At 34.8% G+C, this 15,425-nt stretch overlaps 1 protein-coding gene across 1 annotated transcript; it reads left to right on the top strand.

Moving 5' to 3' along the window:
- Positions 1-452: 452 nt before the first annotated feature.
- LOC128987614 (E3 ubiquitin-protein ligase Siah1-like) lies at positions 453-15,179 on the top strand. Its single transcript, XM_054408560.1, has 6 exons — positions 453-568; positions 2,839-2,989; positions 4,894-5,075; positions 6,381-6,542; positions 7,466-7,707; positions 14,422-15,179. Exons 2-6 carry the CDS (start codon positions 2,881-2,883, stop codon positions 14,597-14,599), a joined length of 873 nt encoding a protein of 290 aa, XP_054264535.1. The 5' UTR covers positions 453-568; positions 2,839-2,880; the 3' UTR covers positions 14,600-15,179.
- The last annotated feature ends 246 nt before the right edge of the window (positions 15,180-15,425 follow it).

Below are 15,425 nucleotides of genomic sequence, written 5' to 3'. Positions count from 1 at the left end.
AATGTGTGCGCCAGGCCGACCAGTGTTATTAGTAGTATCATTGACTTTATATCTACAAAGATAGTGTAGATAGTGTATCTAACCATAGTGTAGATATAAATTCAATGGTAGTATCATAGATAAAACGTAGTTCCTAGGACCTAGGGGACTATGTTTTATCTATGGTAGTATCATAGACTAACCTTGTATATTTTATCTATGGTAGTATTTCCTTTTTCTAGTTTTTTTTTCTGAGCCCTTAAGGCTTAAGGCTTGGATATTACTCCACGTAGCCTTTTTATCTATGCTATTAGATTTCTATTTTCTAGTTCAAAGAACAGTTTCAGTCCCACTCCCAGTCCGAGTAGTAGCACGTAGTAGTCTAGGAGTCTAGTCTCGTTCTTTTCTTGTACGGACTCTCGTCCAATCCAGTCCAGTTGCTGTTGTTGTTTGATGTTTGACATAACCTAGGTTTGGTCTTCATATAATTAAATTAAAAATTGTAACCATAATATTACAGTTTGTCGCGTGTCAACATCCTAAATTATATTATTTAGTTTGAATCCGTACCTACCTTGCAAAAATACAAGTAAGGATACTTTACAATTCCACATAGTATCTAATTACAAAAGTAAAGCTTATTAGAAATCCCCAAAAGCCTGTGGGATTTGATTTTGTGTTGTGCTTGTTAGGCCTAGCCAAGAAAATGTTTACAATAGCCTAGTAGTAAGCAAAAAAAAATCTATTACATTTGTATGCTGCATTTGGTATTTAAAGAGCCCAAGTTTACTTGCTAATAAGTACAATTAATAAATATATCATTAGGCCTGGGGTAGGCCCTACCTAAGTTAAAAATGATTAACATAACTTGGGCCTAATCTATACTAATTCTGTTCACCATCTTGATTTATAAGTTTAGTAAGGTATTAATAATTGAATAGGTATTAAAGGCTATCTTTGAGTATCAATTTGTTTGAGTTTGATTTGATTGACATGTGCAAGTTTTAATTAGGCTTACAGGCTTAGGTTCTAGTAATTAACTTATGTTGGTTATTAGCATAGTTATATGAGGTAGGCCTAACTAGGTAGTTTTTACTTACATTTTACGCTAAATCTGTAAATTTTGTTCTTTGCTAGTACCGTATTCCTATAGGCTAAGTTAACTTAGGCCTTTGTCCAAAGGATTAAAAAACCTGTTTAAGCCTAAGCTAGTAAGTTTAGCTATAAGTTAACCACAGAAAACATACTACTATAACCCAGAATGCCAACCGCATGGTAAAAAGCATTAAGTGTTTTGAGAGAGCTTTGCCTGTCAATTCGTAGGCAGCGCCACCAGCGTTGCCATGCTAGCTCTCTCAAAACACTTAATGCTTTTTACCATGCGGTTGGCATTCTGGGTTATAGTAGTATGTTTTCTGTGCTATAACTTACATGTGGCTAATAACTTTAACACAGAGGATACGCGTCCGGTAACCAGACGTGGATTAGGCGTCCGTTAGTGACGTCACTGGGTTGTGGGGTCCCGAAATGCCATTACCACAACGATACGATGTTCGGCCAGCGTTGTTCGTCGTGTAGTGGATAGAGTGCTCGGCTGATATCCAAGAGGTCCCTGGTTCGAAACCCATCGGTTTCTTTAACTTTTTGTCACAGATTTTGCTTTGAATGTAATTTCTTCTTAACTGTACATCTTTTGTTAGAATTTTTGGCATTTATAATTTTATGTTATGAATAGAATTTAACCTTCATTTGATTTTTTTCATTATCAGCAAGTTTGGTTGGTTAGGTTAGGTTATGACAGTAACTGCCGGACGCCTAATCCACGTCCTGTTACCGGATGCTTATCCTCTGCGTAACTTTAAACCATCTCTAGACTAGGCCAGTGCTAGAATAAACGGTAGGCCTATATATTTGGGAGTGTTGGCATTGTTCAAAGTTTTGGGTACCTACTACAGTTCCGCAGAGAACCTGCGATAACTTATATTATTGGATAAATAACAATATATATATATAGCCTATATATATATGATACAGTAACTTACCATATCTATATGAATAAGTTAACTTATCAACTGAATTCCTTGTTATTTATATATTTATACATTTATTTACCCAAGACTGAATACGAGATGTATTTACCAACAATTTGACCTGTCTATGCATTTCATATGTATAAATGATGAATAAATGTCTTATGTCTTATATTTTTTGATGAATAACAATACATATGATACCTAACTTGACTTAGGCCTATATGATTAAGAATAAGTTAACGATCCGATTATATTAATATTGCATCGATTAACTTATTTTAAGCCATAAGATTTAAATAAAAACAATAACAAAATCGTTAAAGAAGCTTTTTGTATTTATTTTATACTAGTTATCATATTGACAGTGCCTTATAGATAACTGCGTCAATTTTCTCAGGAGCAACGGTTGATCTCCTTAAAAGCAAAATCATAGACTTAAGTTCCTTTATCGTAGTTTGTGGTTTTAACTAGTTTTGTTTTTGTTTTTTTTTTTCATTAAATAATTTAATTAGTTTTTGGTTATAATTTAGGCCTATATTATTGTTTTTATTGAGAAAGATGTCAATACAATTTTAAACAATTCATATCTCAATTTTTTAATGTTTAAGTTAGGCCTACATAGCTAGTGAAATAAAAACATAGGAAGGTTAAGTTATATTGAATTGCATAATTATTGATATATATATATATAACGTTATTCATCTGATAATATATTGCAGGTTCTCTGCGGAACTGTCCCCAAAATTTTTCCTATTAGATCACCCGGTAGGCTATGCTCAAAATATATACAGTAGGTAGCCTAATATGTATGTTGCATCTTTTTCAGATATAATACAGATTAAACAACTTGCCGTTATTCACCAGGAAAATGTGTGATAAATTAACAAACACTTCATATTCAAAACAACGGCGGAGTACAACTAACACATCCACTAGTGGCCTTAACACGATTGCGCCAACGACTTCGTCTGTTTCTGGTAAAATTTTAAGTTTTTCTTTCTTGCGGCCTACATAACCAACTTAAGATAGGCAAAGTTAAGTTAGATATTAATTTGGTAGGCAGGTCTTGTTAACGTTACTTCCATAGTAGGCCTACTCCGCAGGGATTAGGGTAAGTTATTTTAGGTTTGCTTACTAAGTATTTTAAGCAAGTATTTTAGCTCTGGAATGGTGAGGCAGAAATATACTAGAACCGAGCAAGGAAGAGCCTGAAAAGCTATTGTTTACAAGAGCAGTTGTATCGTACATGCTCTTCCTACAGCAAGAGCGCTGAAGTACAAGACAGTGAGAGGAGAGCGAAAGGGGACAACCAATAGAATTTGCACTGGACACAAGCGACTGGTGTTGGAGACGATTGTAGCATTGAATGTTTCCTCTGTGATTTGATTTGTATCTTACTTCTCTATGGCCTACCTAAAAACCATCTTAATGCCGTACCAAAATCTTTTTTAGTTTTACCAAATTTTTTTATTGGACTGGTAATACTACATCAACCCCTGACTTTCTTTCCTTCCATAAAGTATTTTAAGGTTATTGGGGTTTTATTCAAGTAAACAAAAAAAATCTGCAGCAGTTAAAAACCCTAACTAGCCAACTTAAGTTTAACCCCTTCTGAACTGAAATAAATACCATGTCAAAGGCACTTAAATGAAGATATTACAAAAAGATGCAAAAGAATTTTTACTATACTAGAGAGGTACCAGACTGTGATTTTCAATCAAGTTAAACTTGAGGTAATATCGTGATCATCTCATGCGGTCGTGGGGACATCATCGTTGTCTTCTGCGATCATTGTAAAATTCCGGCTATTTTCCTCAAAAAAGGAAACATCATCACTGTCATCCGTGGTCGCAGCAAAAGAGTATTGCACAGCAGTAAGAGGAGCAACACCATTTAGTCTCTTGCTGTTTTGGAAACTCTGTCAACCTCTTCTGTGATCAAGGCAAAATTTTCATTATCTCCGGGGGTTGTGTAGGGTTGTTGTCATCTTCTCTGATTGTGAAACACTTCTTAAAATCGTCTCTGCTGTTGTGTAGGGCATCCTTATGGTGTCTCGCAATCGCGGCAAAATCATGAACCTCTCTACTTGCATTATTGTCTTCACAATCGTGTAGCCATCATTATCGTCTTCACAATCGTGTAGCCATCATCTTCTTCACAATCGTGTAGCCATCATTATCGTCTTCACAATCATGTAGCCATCACTATCGTCTACCGTGATCGCAGCAAACATTTTAGGATTTCTCATGGTTTTATCTCCCATGTAGACTTTGTCATCTCCCGCAGCTGTGTAGACTCAAGCATTGTCCCCCCTGGCCATGGAAATGTCATCGCCGTCTTGCACAATCCCAACAATTGTAGTACCTATTCTTCCGATCACATCATCTTCGCAGACGTGTTTAGTATTGCTATCAGCATCGACTTTTGATGATCGATTAACAATACCCTGATAACAATGTCCTATAGGTGGCGTTAAGAACCAATATCCAGAATAAGTTGTACAAACTTAATTAAAAACGGTTGTAGGTAGAGTAGTGTAATCAACTCCCATAATTAGTCTTTACGACACTCCTAGAAGTTTTCAAACCACCGTCGTAAACTATCTTCACACGATTGTTGTGTAAACTAACTGTACCATTATCTGTTTGGTAAGCTACTGTGATTTTAAATATGCTTAGTTTTTTTCAGATTTTGTATAAGTTTAGCTGAGTGTTGAGTTAGTCAAATTTGTTTATCTCTAAATCAATAAACATCATTTTTCTCCCTTGGACCCAGTCAGATCTAATTGGCCAACTTATACTATCATTTTTTTACAAAATGGATGTTATGATTAATTAAACTATAATACCTATTACCTAACTTTAATGGTTTGAAATGTCAGTTCCAGTGTCCACAGACCTAGCCTCCCTGTTTGAGTGCCCAGTTTGTTTTGACTATGTTCTGCCACCCATTCTACAATGTCAGAGCGGCCATCTTGTCTGCAGCAATTGTCGCCCCAAGCTCACTTGTTGCCCAACCTGTCGCGGACCCCTTGGCAACATCCGTAACCTTGCAATGGAGAAGGTAAGCATACGATGTAAGCAGATAAATAAGCATAAGAAAACTTGGCGGCAGCGCATAGGTAGTTGTTCTTTCTGCTTATGAGCTTGATATTATAAGAACAATATACCAAAGCTACTTAGGGTATATTACTATAATTTAATTACGTTGACAGTTTCATTAAACATGCACCTATTGATCTTTATGATAAAATCAAACTTGTCAGCAAGCAACACCTTTTTTTAAGCAATGAACCCTAAATATACACATTTGAGAATTACGTTGAACATTAAACCCCGTCATAACCGACTCCTCAAGATATCAAACCCTAGGTCCCATTAAAAACTATCCCTAAAACATAACTACTGCCTTGCCTACAAGCTCAAGAGATCAAATGCTAAGTCACGAAATCATGTAGGCCTTACTAAGATAGTTGGTATGACATGAAAGGTGCTATATTTTATCTCTTTTCAGTTTGGCTTGTTCTAAATACCCCCACCGCTGCACACCTGCAGACTAAGCAAATTTACATTTGTCTGATTTGATTTTCACTTAAATATACAGAGGGGTGCAAAAGTAGGTATACAGTAATGAAACATTTTATAGAAAAATATATTCACACATATAAAAAGCAAAATTTTTAAATTTATTTTAAGAGTATTAAGACACTTAAATTAACTCTTAAAAATATTGTACTTGACAAAAAACACTCAATTCCTTGTGTGTTCAGGCTGATGCCTGTTTGTACTGTATACCTACTTTTGCATCCCTCTGTATTTAAATCATTAGGTTTAACGAGTACCTATGTTTGCCGCTACAGGGAGGAAAATACCAAAAAGCTAAAATATCACAATTTTTAGTTGTAAAATAAGGCAAATGAGGTGTGCATCCTGACTAGCTTAGTCCTATTTTACAACAATAAATTGTAATATTTCAGCTTTTGTCATTAAATCTTTTTCAATAGCAAATTTTAAATACTTAATAAAAGTGTTCTTGGCATTTTATAATAAAAGTAACAGTTTTTTAGTAATTTAAATGATAAACATCCAAGTTATATGTTTTTTTTTTTTTTTTTGATATAGGTATAGGTCTCTTTACCTTAACATACATAGTGCCTACAAAGTTTCATGAAGATCGGTTGAGAAAATTTGTAAGGATAAAAAATTTATGTAAAACAACATACAAAATGGCGAATATCTGGCTAAAGTTTAAGCGATTTTGGAAAAAATGTTATTCATAATTTTGTCCCATAGAACCATTTCCAGTAGCCTGTTAACTTATTTTGATCCTCAACTACGGTAGAACTGCTATAGCTGAGCTGTGTTGTAGGTTGCCAACACAGTGTTTTTCCCCTGCAAGTATTCCTCCTCGGGCTGCAATGTGTCGCTGCTTCACCCACAGAAAGTAGAACACGAGGATCTGTGTGAGCATCGGCCGTACTCCTGTCCGTGTCCCGGAGCCAGCTGCAAGTGGCAAGGGACTCTTGAACAGGTGGGCTAAATGTTTGATCTGCATGGGGTTTAAAGTGAGTCGCCTGTCTCTTGAGAAAATGTAAAACTTGTGTTGACTCTCATCAGTTATAACAATTAAGATGGTGACGCCACTATGTGCGTATTTTAACCCAAATATGAGTGTAGGATTAGTGGTGTGATCTTGTAGTCTTGTTAGGGACTAAAGCCGACATGTTCCTTAGACACAGCTGTTAATTAATAGCCCATACAGCCAATGGCAACTGAGGGACCTACAGTTTATAGTGAAATCTAAACCACATATTTTCCTTGTAATTAACAAATTGGTCTAATTATCAGGATAGTACTGCGGATAGCCGTAGTACTCACTAGTGCGGACGTTAATCCACACCAGGGAATATCGTATCCACAGTACATGCCTGGATATCGACAATTTCTGTTTACTTGGTAGATCTACAGATCACTGTTCCCTTTATGGTTTATTTCAATATATTCCAATAATTTTCAAACCATCTTGTATGGAATAAGATTATGGGTTGGCTTGCCCTAGCAAAAAGAGCATTTAACAGAAACAAACTAGTAAGGAGCTGATCTGCTGGCTAAAATCAGAAGACCTTTTCCTGAATTCATATATTTAGTCAACAATTTCTGGTTATATTAGGCCTATATGGCAAAGACTTGTAGGGTGAGTTTTATATTCATTTACCATTTTTGTTTCAATGCCAAAGACTTTTTTTTTTTTTTTTTGAAGTGTCAAAACCAAATCTCAAAACCATCAAATCTTTGGAAAAGTTTCGGTTTACGCTTTTATATTAACAATTTCTGGTTTTGACCATCACTACTAGCTGGGTCTGGTTTTGAACCATCGACTTGACAGCTTCTGACCTTTCTCATGATAGCACCCAGCTGCCTGCTGAGCACTATACACACTCCGCTACATTGCAGGTTATGCCTCACTTGATGGTAGCACACAAATCTATCACCACGCTGCAAGGCGAGGACATTGTGTTCCTAGCTACAGACATCAACTTGCCTGGAGCTGTGGACTGGGTCATGATGCAGAGTTGCTTCGGACATCACTTCATGTTGGTGCTGGAGAAACAAGAGAAGTACGATGGACATCAGCAGTTCTTCGCCATCGTGCAACTCATCGGCTCCAGGAAACAGGCTGAACACTTTGCATACAGGTGAGAAATCTTGTCTACAGTTAGATGTCATACAAAGCGACATTTTGTGCAATTTAGTAGATTGCAAAATAAATTATTGCTCAACATTTTACTTGGTTTACTCCGAGTAACAACTGAACAAAACTAAATTTTGGCTTAAGTTAATTTCAATTGCGATCTACAGGAAATGGTGCATATGTATTTTATATTAATTTTAACATGTAAAATTTTATGTAAACATTTTTTTGAAAAACAAATTAATTATTTATCAAGTTGATTAACTTCATTTTACTATGCAAACAGGAGACTATGTGACTACGTTTATCGTCCCCACAAGAATGCAGCTAAAAATCCGAGGCTCGAAAGGACCAAAAATGTGGGGTGAAATTATATTATAGAGGAAAAAGTCGAGGTTTTGGTATAAAAGAGTATAATTTATTAAGAGAGACGAATAAATTTATTTATTGAAAGAGATTTGAGACGAATAAATGCAACAATGATAATTGACATTTGATAATGTGATGGGAATTACAGATGGACTGTTAAAAACAAAGACATATAAAATTAATACAAAAATCAAAGGCAACTTGACTGAACATACAATATACTAACTTCATATTTTAACGGTTCATTTAATTACAACTCAATAGGCCTAACTGTAGACAAAATATAATGTGTAATTAGTGTGCAAAGTGTCTTTTAAATAGGGGTGTGCGAGTACTCGAATCTTCGAGCTTTTTGGTCAAGCTTTTCATTATTCGGCTCGGCTCGAGACGTTTTGAAAAAGCTCGAAGTTCGAGTCGAGCTTTTAATAAAAAGACAAAACACTTAATTTGGGTCATAATTGAAAACAATGTTATCACAATTCTACGTTGTTCATGCATTCGAGGTTTGATAAGCACGAACCTCAGCTCAGTCAAGACGCAATGATTATCGATCGTAATTTTGAGGAGATAGGAAAGAGACAAACGACCACCTATCGCGTTGTCTTTCTAACAGCTATTCGTATCGTAATATACAACGCAGTGCGAGTGCGTGATTGGCTTGTCGCTATGACGACACACGGTTGCCATGACAACCTACAGTGCGCACTGAGCACTGCGCCTTGTGTGGGAGGGGAGATTATACCAACAAACAATTTCAGGAATTCTATTTTGGGACGGATGAAAGATAAGGAAGAAACAAAAAGTGGTCACGTGAGCAAATGTAGTGGGCGACACAATAAGGCTGTAAACGAGTATCGTCGTGTCGTTGTTCCTTGTTTGTTTACTTTTTCAGATTCCTTATCAAACGCCCCTATCTGCTATCTCTCTCTCTCTCTCTCTCTCTCTAACAATGTACTGATTAAACAGATTGTGGTTGAAGACTTTTCTACTTATAAGTTTATTTTAGTTCAATCAATCCTATAAACCTTTCTAATGTTTATCAAAATAATTAATTATCCGTTTTGTATTTTATTTCCTTTAAACCAACCCCTATTTACCATATGTATTTTATAGAATAAAATGTTTGTTTATAAAGTTTGACTGGCCACACAATTTTGTACCTTTTTTATTTTGTATAAAGTAACAGTTACCTTGATGATTATATTTATCAATAAGTGGTGCGTGCTGTAGTGAATGCTTTTTATTATCAAAATAAGTAATGAATTATTAATTTTTGATAATAATACATGGGTCATTGAATACCATAATGTGATGTAGTTTCCTATTTCAGTAACTTGCAAATAATAATAATTGATAGTTAATTCTGGAAAATTAAAAATAGTGATCGCATTCATAAACCTGTTGTAAAAACAGCAACACGGGTGTAAGGGTTTATTGTTTCATAGGGGTACAAAGGACGTGGGTGTTTCAAGGACAAAGTGTTGGGCCTCCCGGTTTAGGGGGGAGGGGTGGTGGTGAGACTGCAAGAAGGGGAGGAAACTGGTTTTGGCTATTTATTGATTAGTTCGCTGACCCTTTTGATAACAAAATTGAGTGACAGTGTTAATTCATTGTGTTCTTTATTTCATTTCTTGTTTACTTTGTGTGTTATTCTATTAATTTTAGTGTTTTGGTCTATTTCCACCATATGTCAATTATATCTTTTTTAATATAAGTTTACTTTTTACTTCTCTCCACCTTTTTGGATCCAAACCAACTATGTTCTTTTTTGATTAATACGATTGATAAAACTAAAATATTTTGTGCATGGAAAACAACAAGAATAATCACGTGTTTTTAAATTTATTTTGTATTTATACAAAATAGAATTAAATATTCATAGTAGTTACAATATACATAATAATGTAATCGACTTGCTAGTTATTTTGTCGTCATTCAAGGTCGCGTTGCTGTTCTGTTATGAAAGACAATCTGATTGTCTCAGCTCAGTCTGCACTGCATATATCGTCAGGCCTTCAATTATCCTTTTATTTCTTGCATCTTAATTTAGTTCAGTTCAGTTCTTATCGTGATTATCTACTATTTGATGTCTTGACAATTGTCAATGTTTTTAAACATATTAAAATAACATTGTGTTTATTTAAAAATTGACTGAACATTATTATTATGCAATTTTTTAAGGAAAAAAAGTTTAATAATTTAGATAAGGTGACGCTAGAAAAAGCTCGGCTCGAAAAAGCTCGAGCTCGAAAATTTTTGAAAAAGCTCGGCTCGGCTCGGCTCGAGGTTGAAAATCACTATTCGCACACCCCTACTTTTAAAACTCATATTTAGAATAAAAAAATAAAAACTCAGTTTCTCTCACTAGGTGCACTGATAAAAATTGTTTATATGTTATTTTTGCTACAATTTTTAAAAATATTTAAAATAAAAAAATAAAAACTCAGTTTCTCTCACTAGGTGCACTGATAAAAATTGTTTATATGTTATTTTTGCTACAATTTTTTTAAGGACTTATTCACATGTGGAGATATTCTGGAGTTTGTTGCCCGCTTAATCAATAGGGATGTCATCACTTACTATAGATATTAATGAATTTTGCCACACACCAGATAATTGTAATTAACATCCTATTTTTAGTTATTTCACACCTCGGGTATTTCATTAACATAAGCAGTGTTGGGAAGTAGCGCGCTACAAGTAGCGACGCTACAGTAGCGCGCTACTTTTTTTGTAGCGTTAGCTGTAGCTACGCTACTTTTAAGATTTTGTAGCTTTAGCTGTAGCTAGCTACATTTTTAAAGTAGTTGTAGCGGAATTTTAGTTACTTTTCTCGCTACATTAACATTGTTTGAGGTAGTGATTTTTATCATAACCTCAACCTTACGTGAAACCTTTCAAACTGAGATTTTCAAAAAAATTAGGCTGGCTTCATACAGCTGGTTGCAGCCGTTTCCCGTTTCATTCCCTATACAAACAACGTTGTGTGAAAATGGAGGCCATTAAATGAGTGTTATCCACATTTTTGCCTCTCATTTCCTTAATTTACTACTCTATGATTACTGTCAGATAAAATAAAATCGCTAGATGCAGACGACTTTTAAACGTTACCGGTGACAAGAGAAGCTATTGAATGCTTGCAAGTGATTGTCAGGGAAATTAATAATCAATTTAGTTTCTTTATTATATCGATAGTGTTTCAACTTGGGTTTTAATGGAAACCAACACTAAACCTTAAAATAATGAGAAAGCTGGTCTATCAACCTTTGCTTCAGCTGTTGATTGTGGTTCATCACCACAAGCCCTTCCTTGGTTAGATTACAAAGATTTTTCAAAGGTTTACTAAATTAACAAAGAGGAAGTTTCCTGATGTGATTTAAGATATGCCTAGACTAATTGATAATTGTAACAAAAAAATCTCCATATAACATGAAACTTACATTGAACAAATAGCATAGTTTGCTCCTGCTAACAGCTCTTGTATAGGACTATTCCTAGGCTATGCTATGGTTTAAGACAAATACCAAAAGTTCCAAGTCCAAGTTCAATTATTAGGAATATATCTGTTTAGTCCTTGCAAGAACAAGCCTACCATAGCCAACTTGTTACATAGCCAAGTAGGCCTACATGTTATTTTTACTTTACAAATTTCAACATGTTTAAATTAAAAGCCGATTTCAGGATAAGTTGCTGAATACTGTTTTCTGTACCAACTAGGTTGAAGCACAATTTTCCCTATGCATAATGACAATAAAGGACGATTTCTTGACATTGAAAAGTGTTATTCATAGAACAAGTAACTTATCACTATGGTTAAAAGTTATAGCAATGTCGTTTTTAACATTAAAAGTAAAGAAAGGCAATAAACTCAAATTTCAGTAGGCTAGGCTCTGTAACACAAAAAGGTATTTTTAAATAATCGTTTTACAGTTTTATTGGTCATAATTGTTGATATAAGACATCTATAAATGAATCTATATTAAATAAATAAAATGAGCTTTTAAAATAAAGTTTGGTTGTATGTCCTTTGAACTTAATGAAATTTACATATACAAAGCTTAAAAATAAAGCAACATTTAAAAATAAGTACTAAATATGATGGGACACCCAACTATTTGGTTCTGTTGTTGTAATGTTAGGTTTATAATGCCAATAAATTAAATACAATCTAGGAATAATTTGTTTTCCAAGTAATGTTAGATACAATCATTGACTATACCTGTCAATATAGTCAATAGTCAATAGCATATAGTCAATGCTACAATACTGACATTTTTTGTTTATATGTTTGTTCAATAAAAATGTAGTTGCAATTAATTTTACATTTACCTAATATGCGTGGGATAAAAAGTAACGTCTTTGGAAAAGTAGCTAAAATTGTAGCTGTAGCTACATTTCATTGTAGCTGTAGTTGTAGCTAGCTACTTTTTCGGAACTGTAGCTGTAGCTGTAGCTAAGCTACTTTTTTGGAAATGTAGCAGTAGTTGTAGCTAGCTACATTTTAAAAGTAGCTTCCCCAACACTGAACATAAGTCATTATCAAATTAAAATAACTTGCACAGAAATGTAAGCACAATACTATTAAAGTATCCCCGCCTATTGTATCCTACCTTAGATAAAATAAAACAAAAGTACAATAAGCACAATGTAGCTAATCAGCTGAGGTTGCCAAAACTGTAATCAGGTGTAAGGCTAGGATTATACTAGGACGCTGGCGTCCGGGATGCTGGCGTCCGAGAGGCTAGCGTCCCACCTCGAGCCGAAAAATGACGTGATTTGTGATGGGATGCTAGCCTCTCGGACTGCCATTTTATTTCAATGTTTAGTCACTTTTTGTTTATATCTATTTAAATAACATTAAGGTTTAACGTGTACCAAGGTTTGATGCTTTAAGGGGGCTAATAAAGTGTGTTTTTTAGTAAAATACTGTATTATTAGCTTAGTATAAAACAAATCGTCCAAGTTTAATCAAAATATATCCATAAACAAGCAAATTCCAACCCATAACAACATTTTCTATAAAAATAACATGGCAATTTTTAATATACTCTTTTTTTAATTTTCTCCATAACTAATAACAGTACAAAAACACTTAAATATACTAAATTATTTGTTTTTAAGCTAAAAATTGTCTAGAGAGAAATTGGGCATCTTTCAGTTTTACGGGTCAAAAATTACAAACCCCCTTTTTTAGCACATACAACCCCGTTCCCAAGGTCTGTTCATGCTGGTTCGCGAACTCATTCAAGTTTATCCCACCCTTCACCTTAAAACAAAATTTCTTCAAAAATAGGACTTAAGTTACTCCAGTTATCGCGTTTACAGACATATATATATAATATTTAAATCTATACGAACGGATGGTGTTTTTGGCCTCTGGGGACATCAAGATGACAAAGTAAATCGGTCCCAGGCCTAGGTCTTACCATGCCACCTACGGTAATAGCTTCGAGCGTCCGGTGGCTTTTTTTAGCATCCGACGCTAGCACCCATAGTATAATCGCCCCCATTTGATTTAATGCCCCGCTAGCGTCCCGGACGCTGGCCTCTCGGACGCCAGCGTCCTAGTATAATCCTAGCCTAACATGCACTAGGGTTGATTTCATAGCAGTGAAAGCCAGTTGAGCGGAGTGATCACTTTTCATGGTTTTTGTTTTTAATAAATCAATATATTAAAACAATGTTTATAAATATAACATTAATTTAACTTCTCAGTTTGTCTCAGAACTATCAACATCTAAAACAAATTTCACAAGTAAAAATGTATACATTAAATAGGCCTACATCCTTTGTATAGTTATTTTTGCCGTGATCGATCATTACAATCAACTGTCATAGAAATGTATTGCTTCAATTTTGTAATGCTATTCCCAACCAATATGATAATCTGGTCCTAATTTTTTTTTACCACACTACGTTATTTTGACGAACCGCCAGCATATTCAAATGGGGTCTCATTGCGTACTGTACTGTACGTCATTACTGTACTGTAGTGAGTTTTACCGGACACCAATCAGCTGATTATACTGTATTTAGGTGGCAATGAATGGTTATAAACAAAACATAACCTCTCCTAGAGGTTATGACTAGTGATTTTTAGTTCTTTAGTTGGTAGAAATATATAAGGGTTTGTACAGATTTAGTAGTATGGCGTAAACTATCGTACGTAACTTGTCCAAAATGTGTGTACCGAACTCGTATGGTAATCCCGTACTCGACTTCGTCTCGCATGGGAAGGACCACACTCGGTAAACACTTATTTTCAGAACTAGTAACGTAATATACTATTTATGCCGGACTGTGATTTAAATTCACACAGCAATTCATCTTTTACTGTTTTGTCCTGCAGACTGGAGCTAAACGGCCACCGCCGCAGACTGACTTGGGAGGCAACTCCACGCAGCATCCACGAAGGCATCGCCTCGTCCATCAATAACTCAGACTGCCTCGTGTTCGATACTTGCATTGCTCAGCTGTTTGCTGACACCGGGAACCTTGGAATCAACGTCACAATATCCATGGTGTAACTGTTTTCATTTCTTGTTTATTTGAGATCATGATTCTCTTTCATAGCAGTTTCATGACAAGACTGACATTTTTACTGTAAAATATTCATGTGGTTTCGTTTCAAGGAGAAACAAACTGTCGACGGGTGCTGTGTGTGAAAGGTTACAGATAATGTTTTGTCATTGTTTTGCTATTATGACTTTGTCACATTTTCTTCATTCACATTCCGACGTGCAGTTCAAGACTGATCTTTTAAAATAAAATTTTAGTTTATTTGAGTAAGTTTTATTTTATAATTCAGGGTGTTGGTTAAGATGATTTCTTTTTAAGTTTGTGTGTTGTACTCATCACATTTTATGAGTTGATTAAGTGAATTATAAACACTTAGGAGTTGTGTTGTTGCAACTGAAGTACTTGGATAGAGTAAAACATCACCGTATATTTTGATAAGAAAGATGTTTAATATTTTGGTAATAGACTGTGCCATGTTGCTGTTACCTCGAGAAAAATAATTGTATTTAAATAAGTACTGTGTTAGGACTTATTTAACATGAAAGACACTGTAAATATTTTGTGAGCAATATAGTTGATAAATTTTTTCTTATGTGTGTATGATTGCTCCACCCTTGCATTTACATTTTCCTTGTTAGTTCATAAAACAGCCACGACTACTAGGCAACATCTAAAATAACAAAGCTGTTTGTATGTAATCGCAAAACAAGAAGGAAACCATTTTGAGAGGTAATTTATAAAGATATACAATGTATCTATGTTGACCATCTCTCGTTTTCCAATCATATTGTTGCCTCGGTTAACCTGAGCCTCCATCTTCTAAGAACACAAACA

This window comes from Macrosteles quadrilineatus, unplaced genomic scaffold (genome assembly GCF_028750875.1).
Source record: "Macrosteles quadrilineatus isolate MER2022 unplaced genomic scaffold, UCM_ALF_1.0 Scaffold_2__2_contigs__length_208266976, whole genome shotgun sequence".
Classification (NCBI taxonomy): Eukaryota; Metazoa; Arthropoda; class Insecta; order Hemiptera; family Cicadellidae; genus Macrosteles; species Macrosteles quadrilineatus.
This window is presented reverse-complemented; position numbering and strand designations above follow the sequence as displayed.

Excerpts from the sequence above, each read along its gene's own strand:
- LOC128987614 (XM_054408560.1), top strand. The coding sequence starts at position 2,881 with ATGTGTGATAAATTAACAAACACTTCATATTCAAAACAACGGCGGAGT. Across the intron at positions 5,076-6,380 it reads GTAACCTTGCAATGGAGAAG|GTTGCCAACACAGTGTTTTT; the intron begins GTAAGCATACGA and ends GCTGTGTTGTAG. Across the intron at positions 7,708-14,421 it reads GCTGAACACTTTGCATACAG|ACTGGAGCTAAACGGCCACC; the intron begins GTGAGAAATCTT and ends TTTGTCCTGCAG.